The sequence below is a fragment of the Palaemon carinicauda genome, unplaced genomic scaffold, assembly GCF_036898095.1.
Source record: "Palaemon carinicauda isolate YSFRI2023 unplaced genomic scaffold, ASM3689809v2 scaffold21, whole genome shotgun sequence".
Lineage (NCBI taxonomy): Eukaryota > Metazoa > Arthropoda > Malacostraca > Decapoda > Palaemonidae > Palaemon > Palaemon carinicauda.
In genome coordinates this window covers 550,526-572,500 of record NW_027169701.1, presented here as the reverse complement: position 1 = coordinate 572,500, position 21,975 = coordinate 550,526, and the positions used below count along the sequence as shown (strand labels likewise).

The 21,975-nt window shown below is 38.3% G+C and overlaps 2 protein-coding genes across 2 annotated transcripts in view; both read left to right on the top strand.

Annotated features, from left to right (window-relative positions):
- LOC137636007 (uncharacterized) overlaps positions 1–21,975 on the top strand; it is a 58,753-nt gene that overhangs the window by 8,299 nt on the left and 28,479 nt on the right. The window lies entirely within an intron of this gene.
- On the top strand, positions 7,184–7,672 carry LOC137636005 (uncharacterized). The gene has a single exon (XM_068368454.1). It carries the CDS (start codon positions 7,184–7,186, stop codon positions 7,670–7,672), a length of 489 nt encoding a protein of 162 aa, XP_068224555.1.

The following is a 21,975-nucleotide window of genomic DNA, read 5'->3' as shown; positions in this document are numbered from 1 at the left end:
AGAGAGTAGAGGTCCCCTTTTTTGTTTTGTTTCTTGTTGATGTCGGCTACCCCCAAAAAGTACATACATATACATACATATACCAAAGGCACTTCCCCCAATTTTGGGGAGTAGCCGACATCAACAAAGAAACAAAAACAAAAAGGGGACCTCTACTCTCTACGTTCCTCCCAGCCTAACAAGGGACTCAACCGAGTTCAGCTGGTACTGCTAGGGTGTCACAGCCCACCCTCCCACATTATCCACCACAGATGAAGCTTCATTTGGCTATTTATTATCCCAAGATAGGCGGTTTTTCATCCTGAAACCTAATGGTGTTTCATCCCGAATATATAGCTATTTTTCTTACTGAAATCTGGCTATCTATCTGAAAATATGGATGTATATCTTCCTCCCTATTAACGCAAAGGGCCTCGGTTGGATTTTGCCAGTCGTCTCTATCTTGAGCTTTTAATCAATACTTCTCCTTTCATCATCTCCTACTTCACGTTTCATAACCCTCAGCCAAGTAGGCCTGGGTCTTCCAACTCTTCAAACTTGTATCTCATAGTAATTCTAATTGTTCATCAAAAGGGTTAACACTACACAGTATTCTAGAAATTTCATTCCAGGTATTACCAGATTGTGGAATGAACTTTCTAATCTGGCAGGTGATTCTGTGAACTTCAGAAGTTCAAACTTACAGCGAAGATTTTTATGATGAAGAGATTAACAAGTTTTTCTTCAGAGTTTATAAATGACAGATATATTTTAACGTTGCTACTGATTTTAAGAAAATATTTCTTATTCATTACTTCTCTTATATAGTTTATTTCCTTATTTCCTTTCTTTCTTGTTATTTTCCCTGTTGAAGGCCTTGGGCTTGCAAGCATTCTGCTTTTCCAACTGTGGTTGTAGCTTTGCTAGAAATGATAATAATAACTGAAGGGTTTTTCCCCAGTTGCATTTGGGTAACAAAGGGTCTCACAAGCCCCAACACTCGACTATATAAACTAAATTCATAAATCCAATCTAATCCTGAGAAGAGATGTTTCAGAGAATCTCTATTATCGTGCAGTGTGCGCCACTTGTAAGTGGTATCCCTCTGGGTGACGTGATTTAATAAAAAAAATCAATTCATCCTTTCTCAAACCTCATTGCCAACCCTATAAGTAGGTTCTCTAGCTCTCCATTTATTATTAGGAAGTGTTCTTCATTGATTCTTTTACCAACTGTGTATTATAAAGTCTGAATGCCAGTCTTACGTTTTAGTAATCTGAATGTTCACTTACATTATTACTGTAGTGTCTTCTCGCCACACTTGTACTATAAACATAGCAATGGAACTAGTAAAATCAAGCTGAAATTCTGTCATAGAACAGTCTTCTCTTGCCTTTTCATATTTTTCATTTTCATAGGAAGGTTACTAGGGCTCTTGCATACATTTTCGGGAGAACTTCAAACGTTCAAACTTGCTGCAAATCTTTTTATTTTGAACAGGCTGACTTAAGTTTTTTTTTATAGTTTGTATATGAAATATCTTTTTAAATGTTATTACTGTTTTAAAAATATTTTATTTCAATTGTTCATTATTTCTCAGGTTGTTTGTTTATTTATTTCCTTTCCTCGCCGGGCTATTTTTCCCTGTTGGAGTCCTTTTGGCTTATAGCATCTTGCTTTTCCAACTAGGGTTATAGCCTAGCTAGTAATAATAATAATAACTGGCATCTTGTGGTTCAAAGTAACCAGTAACCTTTACTTTGATTGTAGATGCTTCCCCGTCCTAAGTGATGGTGTACCTTTGTTGTCATGTCTTTGTGCAAACTATAGCTATCAGCCAGCATTTTTCCTTGGTCAAATATATATATATATATATATATATATATATATATATATATATATATATATATATATATATATATGTTTCTCTAGTACTGTACAATATACAATATACATACATACATACATATACTAAGGCACTTCCCCTAATTTTGGGGGGTAGCCGACATCAACAAAGAAACAAAAACAAAAAGGGGACCTCTACTCTCTACGTTCCTCCCAGCCTAACAAGGGACTCAACCGAGTTCAGCTGGTACTGCTAGGGTGCCACAGCCCACCCTCCCACATTATCCACCACAGATGAAGCTTCATAATGCTGAATCCCCTACTGCTGCTACCTCCGCGGTCATCTAAGGCATCGGAGGCAGCAGCAGTATGTCATATAAAAATTATTGGAGGATTGTGGCTTTAGGATTGGAATATGCTTGCAATGCTGGATGCTTTTTTACATTATTATTATTATTATTATTATTATTATTATTATTATTATTATTACTAGCCAAGCTACAACTCTAGTTGGAATAGCAAGAGGCTATAAGCCCAAGGGCTCCAATAGGGAAAAATAGCCCAGTGAGGAAAGGAAATAAGGAAATAAATCGATGATGAGAACAAATTAACAGTAAATCATTCTAAAAACAGTAACAATGTCAAAACAGATATGTCATGTAGAAACCATTAACAACGTCAAAAACAGATATGTTATATATAAACTATAAAAAGACTCATGTCAGCCTGGTCAACATAAAAACATTTGCTCCCACTTTGAACTTTTGAAGTTTTAATAGTTTAACATTTGGGAATATAAAGAACTTGGTTTATAGAATTATGGTGGGTTTGTAATACAGTGCTTTTTAGTTTGGCAGCCATGAGTTAATATTTTATTAAGACTTGTTTCAAAATTTTGATAATTCCTTCCATGCTATAAATATTGTTGTTTTGTTAATTTTATATTTCACAGCACTACATTTGAAACTTGACGTTAGGGAATCATTAACAGTTACGTGTTGAGTTGAATTTGTAAGCATTTCATGCCGTTGTTTTTTCAGGACCACAAGAAACACGACAAGGGATTCAACCTTGAATCCTCAAAACGATGGAACCGCTGCGATTTCTTTTCGGATATCCCCGAAAAGATGGAATCCGATGATGAAGGGGGCCCAGTTGCGGGGCCAAGCCACACTACAGATTAATATTTACGGTCCTTTTATTTAACTAACTTATTATAAGAATTTAGTGATGCAATATCTTCATCAGAGTCTACTGCCATCAAGGGAAAACACATCATTGTTGAAGGTGCTGTAAGGGACTTGTTGTGTGATTAATGTAATTAACGATTTTTGTTTGTAATATACCTTGGAAAACGATGCCACAGTTATGAGTTGGTTAGATTGTTTACACCCGTAGGAATTGTCGGAAAAACAGTGTAGTGATGAGGGAGACAGATCGTTCACACCTTGAGGAGTTGTCAGGTAGCTGTTGTCCAGGTAGGGTAATTGCCCCGGGGCTCTGAGGTTGCGAATAGGTGGTGTGGGTCCTTTCCTGCTGTTGGCCTCATTGGTTGGTGAGTTGCAACTCGAAGGTCGTCCATGCTACCACAGAGGGAACTTGTAAGGTGAGTTTTAACTACAAGCTATATCTTTGGCCTATTCCAAGAAAGTATGGCATCTAAGATTACAATGGACATGATTAACCCTTTTACCCCCGGGGTATCTGGAAATTTCCAACCCTTAACCCCCGGGGGTTATTTTTTTCCCAGCTCATTTTGCAGTATATTTTTTTTTAAATTGCTCTAACAACCTTAATTTTTGTCATAGAGAGGTCAGGTTGGTCTCATTCTCTTGGAAAATGCCTGAATTTTCTCAAAAAATTATCAAAAAATATGAAAAACAAATTTTTATAGCATTTTTTTGCAAGGACGTACCGGTACGTCCATGGGGGTAAAGGGATGGCTTTTGTGAAACGTACCAGTACGTCCTTTGGGGGTAAAAGGGTTAAGCCATTCACCGGCGAAGGAGACATTGTGTCATGGTTGAAGAAGGTGACCTTAGTGGCTAAGCTACAGAAAATAGTTGACTTAGCCAGTTTTATTCCTTTGTATCTGGAGGGTGATGCTCTAGCACTTTCTATGGAGATGGGTGATGAAGACCAAGAATGTGCGGCAAAAATCCAAGAAAAATTGAAAGTAGCCTTTTCTGATGATCCGTTCTCTGCTTTTGGAAAACTTGTTCAATTGAAGTGGACGGGAGAACCAGTTGATGTGTATGCTAATGAGATTAGGAGGCTGGCGGGTTTAGCTAAGTTTGATAAGGTTGGTTTAGAAAATGTTGTAAAACTAACGTTTGTTAACCCTTTTACCCCCAAAGGACGTACTGGTACGTTTCACAAAAGCCATCCCTTTACCCCCATGGACGTACCGGTACGTCCTTGCAAAAAAATGCCATAAAAATTTGAGACCAACCTGACCTCTCTATGACAAAAATTAAGGCTGTTAGAGCAATTCAAAAAAGAATATACTGCAAAATGTGCTGGGAAAAAAATAACCCCCTGGGGGTTAAGGGTTGGAAATTTCCAAATACCCCGGGGGTAAAGGGGTTAATGGTTTTCCAGATAATATTAGTGTTGCTTTACAGCAATTGCCAAATGTGATGACAATGGCAATGAGTGAATTGATTAGCCATGCTAGGATTTTGTCATCTAAACAGCAAGATGGTGTGGTAGCTGTAACTGTCAGAAAGGGTGGAGAAGGAGTTGGTGCAAAACATGAGAATACGGGTAGGCCTTTCCAGTTTAGGGGTCAGTGTTTCCGATGTGGTGGCCCTCATATGATAAAAGACTGTAAAGAGACACAGGTGAGGTGTTTTAGGTGTAATAAAATTGGTCATATGGCCAGTCGTTGTCAGGAACAGGTTGCGGAAAACGAGCAAGGGGTGACTACTGCGCCTGTAGCCGCCCTTTTGATGATAAAAAGGTGCACCTTGATACATTGCCTATAATTGATGTTTGGATTGGTAATTTGACTGCAAAGGGTCTTGTAGATACTGGCTGCTCTACATCTGTGGTACACTCTAAATTTGTGCCTCGCTGTAAAGGAGAAGTGTACATCAGTGCTTTTGATGGGAGTCATATTAAGTGTAAAGTTGCAGATTGTGTGGAGCTGGGTGTGAACGGTAAATGTGTGACAGTGAGGGCTGTAGTGTCGAATCAACTGGTTAATGGCGTTGATGTGGTGTTAGGAGTTGATGTTATTGACCAATTGGGAGGTGTCACAGTGACCCAAGGAAAGGTATGTTTTGGTGCTTTTGGTGTTGCTTCAGTTGGTCAAGAAATTAAGCGTAGACTTTGTGGTGAGAGGGATAAAAATAGTTCAACAGTTGTAATTGAAGATCCAGACTTTCATGCTAGGTTTGATGGACAGAAATGGACAGTCAGGTGGTTTTGGGAAAATAATGAAACTGTGACACTGAAGAATAAAGTAAGCTATTATGATAAAAAGCTTGATGGTTGGAAGAAGGAAGAGTTTGAGAAGGAAGTGGACAGGTGGATTGCCAAAGGTATTTTAGTTCCATGGAAAGAAAAGGTTGACGTTGGTATCATTCCTCTAATGGCAGTGGAACAGCCAACAAAGAACAAGGTGAGACCAGTGCTTGATTTTCGGGAACTTAATGTGAATGTCAAGTGTCACACTGGTGATGATGTGACTGATGTATGCAGTGAGACACTGCGGAAATGACGACAGACAGGTGAGAATGTGTCTGTTGTGGATTTGAAGTCGGCCTACTTACAGTTGAGCGTTGACGAAAAATTGTGGCCATATCAACTGGTGAACTATAAGAGACAGACTTTTTGCCTTACAAGATTGGGATTCGGGTTGAACTCTGCACCACAGATTATGTCTAGGATACTAAAGGCCAAGGTTTGGGTGGATGGATGGTGTGAAGAAAGCTCTGGGTGATAGGAGGATAGATGTGAGAGAGGCAAGAGAGCGTGCTAGAAATAGGAATGAATGGCGAGCGATTGTGACGCAGTTTCGGTAGGCCCTGCTGCTTCCTCCGGTGCCTTAGATGACCGCGGAGGTAGCAGCAGTAGGGGACTCAGCAGTATGAAGCTTCATCTGTGGTGGAAAATGTGGTAGGTTGGGCTGTGTCACCCTAGCAGTACCAGCTGAACTCGGCTGAGTCCCTGGTTAGGCTGGAGGAACGTAGAGAGTAGAGGTCCCCTTTTTTGTTTTGTTTCTTATTGATGTCGGCTACCCCCCAAAATTGGGGGAAGTGCCTTGGTATATGGATGGATGGGACTAAAGACTATATTAAGTAAGGATGAAAAAAATAGAGAGAGCAACCAGTTCATATATAGATGACATTCTTGTGAATGAATCGATAGCTTCTGCTGATGAGGTGATTAGACATTTGAATACCTTTGGGTTGATAACAAAGCTCCCTGAGTCACTCAATGGAGGTGCTGCTTTAGGATTGCAACTGCAAAGAGTTGGAGGAGAGTTGATGTTCCAGAGAGGTAATAAGGTGCCTAAAGTTGCAGATATGCTTACAAGGAGGGAATTGTTTTCAGTTTGTGGTACATTAGTGGGTCATTATCCCATTGCTGGATGGTTAAGAATTGCATGTAGCTACATTAAGAGAAGAGCCTCAGGAGCACGTTGGGAGGATCCTGTTGGTGAACAGTCCATGATGATGGTTAAAGAAGTAATTGAGAGTAAAGTTGGATGATCCTGTGAGAGGAAACTGGTGTGTCCAGAGTGTAAAGCATGGTGTTGTGTGGTGTGATGCCAGCAAAATTGCTATGGGTGTAGTTTTGGAGATAAATGGCAAGATTGCTGAGGATGCTGCTTGGCTTAGAAAAAAGGACGATTTCAACCACATCAATGTTGCCGAACTAGAAGCTGTTTTGAAAGGAGTAAATTTAGCCATTAGATGGGGTTTAGAGTCGATAGAGGTGAGGACTGACTCTGCAACCGTGGGGGCATGGTTGAAATTTATAGTCTGTGCTGAGAAGCGTGTCCACACAAAAGGAGCTGCTGAGATGATAATCAAAAGACGCTTGGGTACATTGAAGGAATTGATTACTGAGTTTGGTTTGAGTATCGTTGTTCAGATGGTGCCTTCAGAGAAGAATGAAGCTGATATTTTGACAAGAGTCAAGAAGAATTGGTTGGTGAGCAGTGAAGTTGAAGATGCACAACTCTGTGCAGGTGCTGTAGTTGATATAACAGTTGCATAATAAACACCATATGGGAATTGACAGAACACTATATTTAGCTAAAAAGATGGATCCTCAAGTTTCCAGAGAATGTGTGAAGAAGGTAGTTCAGTGTTGTGATCGTTGTTAGTCCATTGATCCTGCGCCTGTGATGCACAAAGGAGGCGAATTAAGTGTTGAAAGAAACTGGCAGCGCCTAGCTATTGATGTTACTCATTACAGACAGGTACCCTATTTATCAGTGGTGGATTGTGGTCCAGGTCGTTTTGCAATATGGAGGCAGGTAAAGAGAGAAGATGCTCAAGAAATATCTGGTGAGTTGAATAGCATCTTTTTGGAAAGAGGGCCAGTTGACGAACTATTACTGGATAATAGTACAGCATTTAGGTCGCAGTGTTTAGGAGATATGTTGTCTCATTGGAACACTGTTAGGGTGTTTCGGGCTGCTTATCGACCAGGAGGAAATGGAATAGTTGAAAGACATCATAGGACCATCAAGGCTATTGCAGAGAGAGGAGGAATTAGTCCTATAGAAGCAGTATTTTGGTACAACAGCACACCAAGATCTGGACAAGTTGAATCGTCTGTTCCACAACTTTCGGTATACTGTACAGATATGAGTGGAGGTATCCTTCAGTAGTCCCCAATGGAACAGATACCAGCCAACACAAGCCCCTTTTAATCAAGATGGGAGAGGAAGTGTGGGTGAAGCCCCCAAACGCCCATTGTACTACTCAATGGCGTAAAGGGATTGTCACTCATGTGAACTCTTCAAACAACATTTCCGTTGATGGAATGCCAAGACATGTGTTGGATGTGCGACCAGTTATAGTTCCAGCTTCCCTATCTGATGGCTCAGGCGAAATGTCAAGTGATGATTCAGTCTCTGAAGAACCAGTGGAACCACAAGTAAGTGTTCAAAGAGAAACGGGAGAAAATCAGCGGCCACAGAGGAATAGAAAACCACCTGTATGGATTGCTGATTATGTTTCTGATTAAGTCTTGTGCTGTTTGTGTGTATGTATGTATGTATGATGCGTGTTGATCTTAAGATCAGGTGGGCGTGCTGTGTGAATACAGTAATGTAATTAACGATTTTTGTTTGTAATATACCTTGGAAAACACTGCCAGTTATGAGTTGGTTAGATTGTTAACACCTGTAGGAGTTGTCGGAATAACAATGCCGTAGTGACGATGGAGACAGATCATTCACACCTTGAGGAGTTGTCAGGTAGCTGTTGTCCAGGTAGGATAATTGCCCCGGGGCTCTGAGGTTGCGAATAGGTGGTGTGGGTCCTTTCCTGCTATTGGCCTCATTGGTTGGTGAGTTGCAACTCGAAGGTCGTCCATTGCTACCACAGAGGGAACTTGTAAGGTGAGTTTTAACTACAGGACTATTGCGGTTAGTATACCTCCTACATTGCATAGGGGTTGCTGCTTATGGCATGTAATATATAAACAGGCAATTTAAGAAAAGAAAAATAGTACTTGAGGTCAAGTAATTTTTTTTCTTTCTTAACTGGCCTTAGCTTGCCAAGGACTTCCTAAATAGACTGCCAAATAATAATGTAGTCTTTGGCTGAGTACCTCCTGCAAAGCAATGACCACATCAGACATCAGACAAGAGTACCTCTTGCAGACAAGAACCAAACTACTCTTGTGGGCTATAACTTATAGTCTAACAGCTGCAGCCATAGAGACCCAGGCAATCTCAAACGAGTAAATGCAGCATCCCTTTATCTTCTAAATGGATCCATGTTTTGACCTCTGGGTTCCTCTTCCTTATATCTGCTCTGCTATTCAACTTCTTAACTTTTCCTTCATAGTTCACCTGCTGAGTTTTATTTCAGTTTAACTTGGGCACTGAAGGCCCTCCCAGACCCCAGGCTATGAATGTAGCCCAAATTTCATAGATAAATCTATGGTACCTCCTAGATAATGCTTAAAATCTTTTTTAAAATTTGTTACATAATGATTTTATATTTCTAATATATCTAAAGGCTAATTGGTCTAAAGAGTTATGTATATACATTAAGTTACTGTCACGGCTACCCTTGTGAGGGCGCTTGTGTCGACTTTTTCCATCTAACTACTTTTGTTCCTTTCATCTTCTCCCCAGTCCCACCTCACCACATTCATCCATCTGATCTGCTGATGCTCCACACTCCTCCTCCCCAACATTGGCATGTTCTTAGCTTTCTTGATCATTTCCATCTCTCTTCTCATTACATGGCCGTAATATCTCAGGCAGGCCTCCATTCCATTCTACATTACATTATTATCATTATTTTATTCTTATTGAGGCTCTTTGCATCAATAACCGTAGGAGGAAATGATGATTATTAGTACTAGCTAAGCTACAACCCTAGTTGGTAAAGCAGTGTGCTTGCCCAAGGGTTCCAACGGTGAAAAATAGCCCAGTGAGGAAAGGAAATAAAAAACTATATGAGAAGTAATGAACAATTGAAATATGTTTTAAGAACAGTAACAACGTTAAAAGATATTTCATGTAAAAACTATAAAAAGACTTATGTCAACCTGTTCACCATAAAAACATTTGCTGCAAGTTTGAACTTCTGAAGTTCTACTTTACATTCTGCTTAGATCTCGAATATCCCTCATTTCCAGTTGTAAAATTTCAACAATCCTTCTCACCATTCCCAGCTCTTTATTTCCAATAGTTCCTCCTCTTTCCTCTTTAGTGCCAAACTTTCTAATATTTTTTAATAATTTGGTCTACTGTAAAATGTGACAGTGAGAACTTGGGAATAAAAAAAACATTAAAAACTGGTGGTAGTAGAATTAAAAAACCTGGAACCTCCAAATTGTATCATCATCATGGACCCAGGAACAATAAACCAAATATATATTTGTATATTTAGGCACAGTAAATAGTAACACAATGCAAGTTGTAATAATAATAAAAAAAAAAAGAATAAATAGCAAAAGTTGCTCTTAGCAGTATGAAGACCTTATTGACAAACAACAGTAGACACATTCAGACAAGAGTTAGAGCACTGATGATCTATGTATGGTCCGCACTTATAGGTGGGAGATGTGGACATTAAACAAGAACTTGAAAAAAAATAAAGTAAATTATGCCGATTTGTGATTTACAGAAGAATATCGAAGGTCACAAGACCTGATGAGTAGGTAATAAGAAGAGTAAATCAAGAAAAGGTCAATTATAAAAGTTATACGGAGGCAAATGGAATTTCTGGGACATGAAAAGATGAAACTTTTGTGCCTTAATGGACAGATAGGAAAAGAGCAAGAATCCTGCAAAGAAAAAAAGTTCCTGCACAGCTTAATGGAGGTTGTAAATGGGAATGTAATAGTTGGAAATTTATACATAGATGGAGGCCAGAAGATATTCTTTAGCTATGGTAAGCAGTTCTTCTAAGAGAAGGACACAACAAATTTCCAAAATCAAATCAGTGTTCTCTTGTCTTTGGATATTACCATGGCCGTCCACCGTCTTGGATTAAAGTTCTCTTACTCTAGGGTACACTGGGGTACGCCTTTCTATCATATTCACCTTCCTTTTGTTTTTGTTTTTAAGTTTTTATATATGAAAGATTTAATTTAATGCTGTTACTGTTCTCAAGATAGTTTATTTTTATTGTATTCTTCTCTTGTAATGTATCAATTTCCTTGTTTCCTTTCCTCACTGGGCTATTTTTCCCTGTTGGAGCCCTTTGGCTTATAGCATCGTGCTTTTCCAAGGTTACATTGCCTTGTAATACACTACAATATTACCGACCTGTCATCTACGTTAGGTAAGGTAAAGTCTACTGTGACTGCTTTGGTTTGAGTATTTGCAGTGTTGTTCAAATTATTTTTTAACGATAAAAAAAATCTAAAAATCATAATATTTTCGCAATCATTGACGTGTAAAAGTAGTTAGGAGACCCATATAATGTAATGGAGAAACTCTAATATGAAGCAAATATAATTTAGTCCCCCAATCAAAAGTTTTCTCTCCCTCCATATTAATCGTTTTCTTTATCATTTAATCATAAACTATTGTAAATTACTTTGGATTTCGATTTCATATCAGTTAATGTGTCGTATCCTTTAAAGTATAACACATTTGAATTCATAGGTAATACTTTATTAAGGTACACAATGCTTGGTTTGGTTTTGATATTTTACTCAATCAAGTTATAAAATTGAGATAAACTTCGACGTGAGACGTAAAGCTTAGGTTCCAGGTTCCTCGTTGCTCTCTCCACAACACACTGATTGTAATTTGTGGTCAAACTACTAGAAGTGTAGTAAATAAAATTCATTATCATTAGATAACTCCTACACAGGCTGCTCAGCTTACATACTTTTACTTCTAATTTCAAGGGCCTGTCTAATATACCGGGAAACATATCTAGTTAGTGTTTCTATATTCCCTAATTCTATGAAATTGCTTCTAAATTAATTACAGCAAACCATATACTCACTACACACGCACAAGGTCTATCCTTATAATTCATATTTTTATCATTTTATTTTAATTCTATATTGCATTTTTCTATAATACCAATGAATCTGTAATTGTGAAGTAAATTAATAGCGATTTATTTTTCGTTTTTAAAGAAATATGTTGATGGCCAAATAGTTCGAAAAGGTGGAGTCAGTCACAAATGCATAAGGTTTGTAGACACTGAAGCTCCACCCACAAAGTCAGTTCCTATTTTGGTTTGAATTACGAAAAAGAGCAATTGAAGAAAAGAACGAAGGAAATAATGAGATTCATACAAGGGAATGGCCTACATCCATATATTAGAGAAATTGATATGGATAAGGCAATCCTGATAATAACGAATTGGGAAAACAAAGTTAAAATGCTCAAAATGAAATAAGATATCAAGGGAAAAATACATAGATGTTTGTGACCTATGCAAAGAAAAATTAAATAATGCAGAACATTTATTTACATCCCAAAATGTGTAAAGTTAAAGGAATATTATACAATATAAGCGTAGATATCTTGCAAAGTCCTAACAGATATTAGGTAGAATGCATAAGTCAAGCCATAAATATGAAATAAGAGTTTAGAAATACAATAATTATGGACAAAACTGACAAAATATTATATCCCAGCTGATTTCAAGGTACATTAGGATAAGCTTAAAACTAAAGCTCTTTTATTAAGACTTGCTTATTTGACAAGAAAATGGCTCAATTGGATTACTGAATATAAGTTTAGAAGCTTTGCTCCCGTCAAACTTATTTTGCAGTGAGTAGTTAGGAATCAGGAACCATAAGGGTGGCCAGAGTACTAGATGTGTAAGTGCAAAGATCTGTACTCTGCAGAAAGTTCACTGCCATTAGTTACCTCATACACAGAGTGTACAACTTGTGTACTTCCATAGCAGCTTTTCTAGGAGAAGGACATTCCAGAAAATCAAACAATTTTTTTTCTGGTCTTGGACAGTACCTTAGCCTCTGTACCATGGTCTTTCACTGTCTTGGGGGTAGAGTTCTCTTGCTTGAGGGTACACTCTGTCACACCATTTTATCTTATTTCTCTTCCTCTGGTTTTTTAAAGTTTTTCTGGTTTATATATTAATATTTATTCTCGTGCTGATACTGTTCTTAAACTATTATATTTTGATTTTCAATAACTTTTCTTGTACTTTCCTTATTTCCTCTCCACTGGGGTATTTTCCCTGCTGGAGCCCTTGGGCTTATAGTATTCTGCTTTTCCAACTAGGGTTGTAGTCTAGCAAGTAATAATGGTAATGATGATAAGATATTTGGTACTATATCTGTTTTTTTTTTATTCTAATTCTATGCTATGCTTCAATTTTTTCTTAATTCTGTGCTACTGCTTCTAAATTTTCTTAATTCTGTGCTATTGCTTCTAAATTTTCTTAATTCTGTGCTACTGCTTCTAAATTTTCTTAATTCTGTGCTATTGCTTCTAAGTTTTCTTAATTCTGTGCAATTGCTTCTAAATTTTCTTAATTCTGTGCTACTGCTTCTAAATTTTCTTAATTCTGTGCTACTGCTTCTAAGTTTTCTTAATTCTGTGCTACTGCTTCTAAATTTTCTTAATTCTGTGCTACTGCTTCTAAATTTTCTTGATTCTGTGCTACTGCTTCTAAGTTTTCTTAATTCTGTGCTATTGCTTCTAAATTTTCTTAATTCTGTGCTATTGCTTCTAAATTTTCTTGATTCTGTGCTACTGCTTCTAAGTTTTCTTAATTCTGTGCCATTGCTTCTAAATTTTCTTGATTCTGTGCTACTGCTTCTAAGTTTTCTTAAGTCTGTGCTACTGCTTCTAAATTTTCTTGATTCTGTGCTACTGCTTCTAAGTTTTCTTAATTCTCTGCTATTGCTTCTAAATTTTCTTAATTCTGTGCTATTGTTTCTAAGTTTTCTTAATTCTGTGCTACTGCTTCTAAATTTTCTTAATTCTGTGCTATTACTTCTAAATTTTCTTAATTCTGTGCTACTGCTTCTAAGTTTTCTTAATTCTGTGCTACTGCTTCTAAATTTTCTTAATTCTGTGCTATTGCTTCTAAATTTTCTTAATTCTGTGCTATTGCTTCTAAATTTTCTTAATTCTGTGCTATTGCTTCTAAATTTTCTTAATTCTGTGCTATTGTTTCTAAGTTTTCTTAATTCTGTGCTACTGCTTCTAAATTTTCTTAATTCTGTGCTATTACTTCTAAATTTTCTTAATTCTGTGCTATTGCTTCTAAGTTTTCTTAATTCTGTGCTACTGCTTCTAAGTTTTCTTAATTCTGTGCAATTGCTTCTAAATTTTCTTAATTCTGTGCTACTGCTTCTAAATTTTCTTAATTCTGTGCTACTGCTTCTAAGTTTTCTTAATTCTGTGCTACTGCTTCTAAATTTTCTTAATTCTGTGCTATTGCTTCTAAATTTTCTTAATTCTGTGCTATTGCTTCTAAATTTTCTTAATTCTGTGCTACTGCTTCTAAGTTTTCTTAATTCTGTGCTACTGCTTCTAAATTTTCTTAATTCTGTGCTATTGCTTCTAAGTTTTCTTAATTCTGTGCTACTGCTTCTAAATTTTCTTAATTCTGTGCTATTGCTTCTAAATTTTCTTAATATTGTGCTATTGCTTCTAAATTTTCTTAATTCTGTGCTATTGCTTCTAAATTTTCTTAATTCTGTGCTATTGCTTCTAAATTTTCTTAATTCTGTGCTATTGCTTCTAAATTTTCTTAATTCTGTGCTATTGTTTCTAAGTTTTCTTAATTCTGTGCTACTGCTGCTAAATTTTCTTAATATTGTGCTATTGCTTCTAAATTTTCTTAATTCTGTGCTATTGCTTCTAAATTTTCTTAATTCTGTGCTATTGCTTCTAAATTTTCTTAATTCTGTGCTATTGCTTCTAAATTTTCTTAATTCTGTGCTATTGCTTCTAAATTTTCTTAATTCTGTGCTATTGCTTCTAAATTTTCTTAATTCTGTGCTACTGCTGCTAAATTTTCTTAATATTGTGCTATTGCTTCTAAATTTTCTTAATTCTGTGCTATTGCTTCTAAATTTTCTTAATTCTGTGCTATTGCTTCTAAATTTTCTTAATTCTGTGCTACTGCTTCTAAGTTTTCTTAATTCTGTGCTACTGCTTCTAAATTTTCTTAATTCTGTGCTACTGCTTCTAAATTTTCTTAATTCTGTGCTATTGCTTCTAAATTTTCTTAATTCTGTGCTATTGCTTCTAAATTTTCTTAATTCTGTGCTATTGCTTCTAAATTTTCTTAATTCTGTGCTATTGTTTCTAAGTTTTCTTAATTCTGTGCTACTGCTGCTAAATTTTCTTAATATTGTGCTATTGCTTCTAAATTTTCTTAATTCTGTGCTATTGCTTCTAAATTTTCTTAATTCTGTGCTATTGCTTCTAAATTTTCTTAGTTCTTTACAGGTAAACAAATGCTCTGTCGTGTCCTATGCTTCACTGCATAACCCACAAAGTGTATAATTTTCTCTCCCATTTTTATAATTTTCTTTTAGGTTTATCATAAGTAACTTTGTTTTTATTACTATGACTTCTTCCTTAGTGTTAAGCTCACGTATCTCTTCGAACATTACCATTCATAAACCTTAACTTGGTCATTTCTAAAGAAAGATAAAAGAATTTTAACAGCCATATGAAGAGGAAAATAAGAAAATAATGTGAAATATCTTATCTAAGGAAGAAATATATTAAAAGTAAAGAATAACTGCTCACTCCGCAAAATAAGTTTGCGGCCTCTCAAGAAGAAGAAGAACCGCACAAGCGCAAAGCTTCTTTAATAGCGTAAACAAAGTCACGTTTTAAATATGAAGTGAGAAAGTTTCGGTAACTCGGTAAGCTTTATTTAACTTATTTTATGGGTAACCTATCGTTTTTATTGATAAAATTACATGCCTAATAACGTAGGATATATTGTAAATAGGAATTGTAAGGGATGTTATAACCAATGAAGCCATTAGACCCAATAATCACTTCATTTCTAAGGCTAGACTGGGCGTGTGGAAGCATTTTGGGAGATAAGTAACATTTACCTCATTACGTAAGATTTTTTAGCGATTTAGACATTTATTATAGACATTTTACGTCATTCCTTAACTGAGATAGCCCATAGATCCTATGCAATAAGTGGTATTGAATGCATCATCAATAGCTGGCAGTAGGCTTAACCATTTATTTTATTACGAAGGATCATTTTGCACAAGGAGGGTTGCCTAACTAACCTAACGGTTTCATTGTATATTATTCCATACTAATGTAACCTAGGGAAAAACTACTGTTTCTTATAGAAAAAATTACGCTCTCTTCGAAAATGACACTCGTTCCCGTCGCAAATTAATAGTTTCAGAAATAAATATACATCTATATCCTCCAATAATGGGGGACCCCCAGTGGGAACTCGGGGTTTTGGGTGGGGAAAACATACTGGGGAATCGATATATAAATGTAAAACAAGCCTTTTCTTCTCTATACATTACCTTCTTGAAATTATATTAACTGGAGGAAAATACAAAACAGTATATCTGAATAAACTTTGGAGGCGCCGTTGCAAAGATTGTGTCATGAAAAAATACAGTAACCAGTGCTGCCAACGTCCAATGTAGATCAAATGTTATTTTGTGACCTGTCATACTCTTAGGCTAGGTTAGGTGGGTTTGTTAGGTTCTGTGCCCTTTTTGTACATTTTATATATTGAGTAAAACTTATATGGAGAAATTATTTAATATATGGAAATATCTATCATTACTATCTTTAGTAATGTCAACGTGCCGTTGGTAACTCTGTGTACCATGCGTCAACGTTGGTAACACTGTATATTATTGGTAACGTTGCTAATGTTATCGTTTGTTCGTAAGAGAAGTGACACCGTTCATCTTAAAGTTATCCGAATTGGTTGATCTGTTTGTTTCCGATTGAAATGAACATCAAATTCGCTTAATTCACGTTATTTACTATTGGAAAACAATTATATATCGTTTCCCCAGTATGTTTTCCCCACCCAAAACCCCGAGTTCCCACTGGGGGTCCCCCATTATCGTAGGATATAGATGTATATATATTTCTGAAACTATTCATTTGCGATGGAAAAGAGTGTCATTTTTGAAGAGATCGTAATTTTTTCTGTAAGAAACAGTAGTTTTTTTCCTAAGTTACATTACCATGGAATAATATACAAAATTACCCGTATATACGGTTAGATTGCTCTCCCGAATGAACACCAATGTAATCACTTATGGTCTTCTGGTAAAAGTATAGAATAATTCAATAGAATGTGATTTGTGTGATGTATGGTTCCACATAAGCTGTGGACAACTAGACAGAAGTGAATTTAAGAGAATTAGCGAATCTAAACATGCCCGATGGTTTTGTAGTAGATGCCGGGGGGATTTCAAAAACTTGAAGGCAGAAAACAAGAAACTTAGGAAACGGTATGATGAACTCAGGGATAATTTCATAGGGCTGCAGGATACGGTAGATGAGTTAAAAAAGGAGATCAGTGCTTTAGTGGATAATAATAGGATAGGAATGGGTCAGCTGACAAGAGAGGAAGTTAGGGCAGAGATGATAGAAATAAGGGAAAAGGAGAAAAAGAAAAACAATATAGTAATTTTCAATATAAAAGAAAGTACAAAAGTTGATAGTAATGAAAAGCTGAAAGATGATTTTGATATATGTGAGAGTTTGATTAATGTCGAGTTAGGAATGAACGATGTGGAAATTGAAGAGGTGGGTAGGTTAGGCAAACCAAGGTAAGAGAGAGAGGAACAGGGACAAAGACAAAAACCAAGGCTCCTGCTAGTTAAGGTTAAAAGCACCAAGGAAAAATGGGGAGTAATTGCAAGGGGGAAACACCTTAGGAAATCAACAAAAGAGGAGTTGAGACAAGTTTTCATAGCACCTGACCTCACTTTTAGGGAAAGGGAAAAAGAAAGGAAGTTGCTAGAGGAACTGAGAGAAAAAAAAAGAAAATGGAGAGCAGGGATGGTACACAAAGAGAGGAGAACTAGTAAGAAACGACAATTTTTGTCAAGAAGCAAACGCAAGCAGAGCGAATTAGAAAAGGTATAAATTTAAACAAAAAAGTTAGCCAATGTATAAAAATATGCCTGTTAAATATCCAAGCACTAACTAAGCAGAAATGAATAGAAGTAGAAAACGAGATGAACACCATATATTTTGTTTGACAGAAACACACCAAAAAATAAATAAAATTTTCGGCCGGTCCAAGGGCTGTCCCCATAAATTACAAAGGCTCTGACATGGCTAGGTGGTGTTCTCTGCAAGCAGGGATTTCCTGTCCATTGTTATACAAAGGCTCCAGTGTATGGTATGCGGAACTAACACCAATTATTCACGTAAAGTCAGTCCTCTGTCATTGTTGGGGCTTTGGTAACATAGACCTTTGCGAAGAGCAAAAAATCACGTAATATTTAGCTCTAGGGTGAGTCTACACGTAAACCGCTAAAATAGCTGACCACTGTCTATGCTCGGTCGACTAACACCCTGAAGTAACTGTAATACATTGTTTTCACATGGTTTCTATCATGGTAGTTTAGTTCATATCAATTTACAAAGGTAATTGTTTATTACAATGCATGGAAACTACTTTACTGTTAAGGCAAGATGACTCAATTCGTACAAGGCAAGACAACTCGATGCCTAAGCGGCATTCCTATAAAGCAAGATGACTTAACTCCTAAGCGGCTTTCCTACAAGTCTCAACGACTCGATGCTTATACTGCTTTCCTACATGACAAGACAACTCAACGTTTAAGCGGCTTTCCTACAAAGCACAACGACTCAACACCTACGTGGCTTTCCTACAAGGCAAGACAAATCAACGCCTAAGCAGCATTCCTACAAGGCAAGATGACTCAATGCCTAAGCGTCTTTCCTACAAGGCACAACAATTCAACGCCTATGCGGCTTTCCTACAAGGCAAGACAACTCAACGCCTAAGAGGCTTTCCCAGAAGACAAGGCAACTCAACGCCTAAGCAGCTTTATTACAAGGCAAGAAAACTCGACGCCTAAGCGGCTTCTATAAGGCAAGACAACTCAACGCTAAGCGGCTTTTCTGTAGGGCAAGACAACTCAACGCCTAGGTGGTTATTCTACAAGGCAAGATGATGCAACACCTAAGAGTCTTTGCTACAAGGCACAACGACTCAATGCCTGTGTGGGTTTTCTTCAAGGCAAGATGACTCGACGCTTAAGGAGCTTTCCTACATGGCAAGACGACTCAATGCTTAAGCGGCTTTACTACAAGGCAAGACGACTCAATGCCTAAGTGGTTTTACTACAGACGACTCAATGCCTAAGTGGTTTTACTACAGACGACTCAATGCCTAAGTGGTTTTACTACTGACGACTCAATGCCTAAGTGGTTTTACTACAAGGCAAGACGATTCAACGCCCAAGTCTTCGCCACGTCACCTTACATATAAGTAACAAGAAAACCCTTGTTTTTATGTAACACTACCCACCGATAGTGCAATAAATACAGTACAGTATTACTGTAATGTATGTACAGTAATATCACTACAGTACAGCTTGATTAGCAAAGGTGAGATAGCACATCTCATAAGTGGTTAGTGTCTGCGGCAAGTTGACTCACAACCATACCATCTCGTTACCTAATACATGGCATGTATCTAAGTACAGTATGGTATTTTGTATACACTACAGTAATTAATAAAATATATGGGAATACAGTATGTATCGTAACCTAAACTTTAACATAAGGTATCATGCGGTGGTCAATCAAGGCCCCCATGAATCTAATTGTGAAATAGAGATGTATCTTAATTTTGGAGCTTATGCTGGAAAGTGGTCCTAGTAGTGTTTTTGACTTTTAAGATGAGCAACAAAAGCTATTTATACATACAGTATAGTGGGCAGTGTGTTAAAGATTGGCTTTCCAAAGTACATACATACATATACCAAGGCACTTCCCCCAATGTTGGGGGGTAGCCGAATCAACAAATAAAACAAAACAAGAAGGGGACCTCTACTCTCTACGTTCCTCCCAGCCTGACAAGGGACTCAACCGAGTTCAGCTGGTACTGCTAGGGTGCCACAGCCCACCCTCCCACATTATCCACCACAGATGAAGCTTCATAATGCTGAATCCCCTACTGCTGCTACCTCCGCGGTCATCTAAGGCACCGGAGGAAGCAGCAGGGCCTACCGGAACTGCGTCACAATAAAGACAATAGAGACAATAAAAGTGGGTCATATCAGTGATTGACGATAACTTCAATGAAGGTCAAATAACCATCACCAACAGCAACATTGTTAATGAATGTTCCAATTCAAGAACTATATAACCTTTTTAAATATTTAACTTAGCCGGTGAATATATAATAGCTGCTACTCAGCGGCTCGACAGAAAACACACTCAAAAAACTCGCGAGCGATCGCTATGAAGGTTGCGGGTGTGCCCACCAGCGCCAACTATCGGTCAGATACCACTCTTGCATGTAAACAAACCCTTCAATTCTTCTCTGTCGACCTTGACGACAAGACGTATCAATTCTCGCTGTAGAACCTGGAGTTTTCTCAACATATTTGGTGAAGTACTTCATTTTGGTTTGAGCTTTCGCAGTGCAGGTGTTTTTCCTCAACATAAACTCTTGAACTCTTTATTGAATCAGATTATTTGTTGATGACTTGGATTGTTTTTGGAATTTTCTTTGACTAATTCCAAATGGCTGACCCTTCACAAGTACCTAGATTTCGGAAGTGTAATGCTAGGGACTGTAATAGGCGTCTTCCAAAGGCATCTCTCGACCCACATACTGTGTGTTCCAATTGTCGGGGTAAAACCTGTCAATTGGGAGATCGGTGTGAGGAATGCGTGGGCCTTTCGGAATTCGATTGGCTCGAATACGATAAATATGCACGTAGGCTAGAGAGAGATAGGGTAAGGAGGAGTTCATCTAGGTCTGTAGATTTTTCCTCTCCACATGCCCCTGAACCTAATCCTTCCCCTGTAGTGGTTGTTCCTAACCCCCCTTCTAGCACTCAGGAACCATCTATGCAAGACATGTTACGTGCTATTCATGCCTTGGGGGAGAAAGTTGAAGCGTTAGCAACTGATCGTAATCAACTCATGGCTGACGTGAAGGAACTTAAGTGTCAGAGTGCCACGGCGGAAAGTGGGAAAGTGATTAGTGCGCAAAGTGTTGTGAACAGTGTTGCGACCGAGGGTTCGTCTGTTCGTGCCTGTCGTTCACCTAGTCCGGGACCTCTTGCAAGCTCCCAAGCCCAGGGGAGAAGTAATGTCGTATGACTTATGGGTTCGAGAGGCCTTGATCAGCGAACAGACGTTCCCTCTATGGTATCAGGCGTATCTCACCAAGATCGCCACTACCATAAGACGAGAGAGCCCATTTTCTCCTCGTCTTCCGAAGGCTTTTCACGCAAGAAACCGTGGAGCAAGGTTTCTAGGCCTCTTAAACGGAAGTCGGTCCCTTCAGGACAGGTCCAACGTCCTGGATGTAGTCATTGGGACAGTTCGGACCCGTTGCAGTCATCGGATGACTGCTCGCCGCCTAAGCAAGGCAAGGTTGTGCCGTCTCAGACGTTAACCCCGTCGGTTACCGCACCCATTCCCGTGGACCCTAAATGGGTTATACTGCAGGACATGCAGTCTAAGCTTGCCTCCCTTATGGAAGACTATTCTGCCGATAAGGCTTCCGTTGAGCCTAGCCGTTTATCTCATCAAGATACTGGCCTTCAGCCCCCCAAACGTTCCTTTGTGCGTCCTGTTGACGTTGGTGTAGCCAAGTCACGTCAATCAGTTAGTTTAGAACCACACTCGATGCGGTCTCGTGTGGATTTTCAGCCGCATTTGGATGTTAGGCAACTTTCTGATGCTCCTGTTGACGTTCAGGACGTTCGCCAACCATTGGAGTTGACTTGTTTTGACGCTGAGCGTCAACATCCGCAGTCTAGAGTTGTTTTGACTGCTCAGACTAGGCGGTCAAAGCAGTCTCGGGTGGACGCTGTGCGTCCTCACGCACCTGTTGTTGTTGACAGTTCACAGACTGTCAAGCAGTTACATGACGTTGCGTCCTGGTCCGCTACTAATGCACCAGTGCGTGTGGACGCGGCGTGTCAAGCACTACCAACCCCTTTGCTTGTTTCGCAGCAGTTGTCAGATGAGGAACCTTCAGATGAGGACGTTGCTGACCCTCAGCCTGAGGATCATCCTTCAGATATTGATGAACCCAGAACAGTTCCGCCATCAATGGACTTTAAGAAAGTCATGTTAATTTTTAAGGAGTTGTTTCCCGATAACTTCGTCTCTGTTGCTCCTCGTTCACCGCCGTCTGAGTTTTTTTTAGGCGTACCTGCTGACATGCCAGCCTTTACAAAACTTGTGCTATCTCGCTCATCCAAGAGAGCTTTACGGCTTTTAGGCGATTGGTTGGAAACCAAGAGGAGTTTGGGGAA

Excerpts from the sequence above, each read along its gene's own strand:
- LOC137636005 (XM_068368454.1), top strand. The coding sequence starts at position 7,184 with ATGCACAAAGGAGGCGAATTAAGTGTTGAAAGAAACTGGCAGCGCCTA.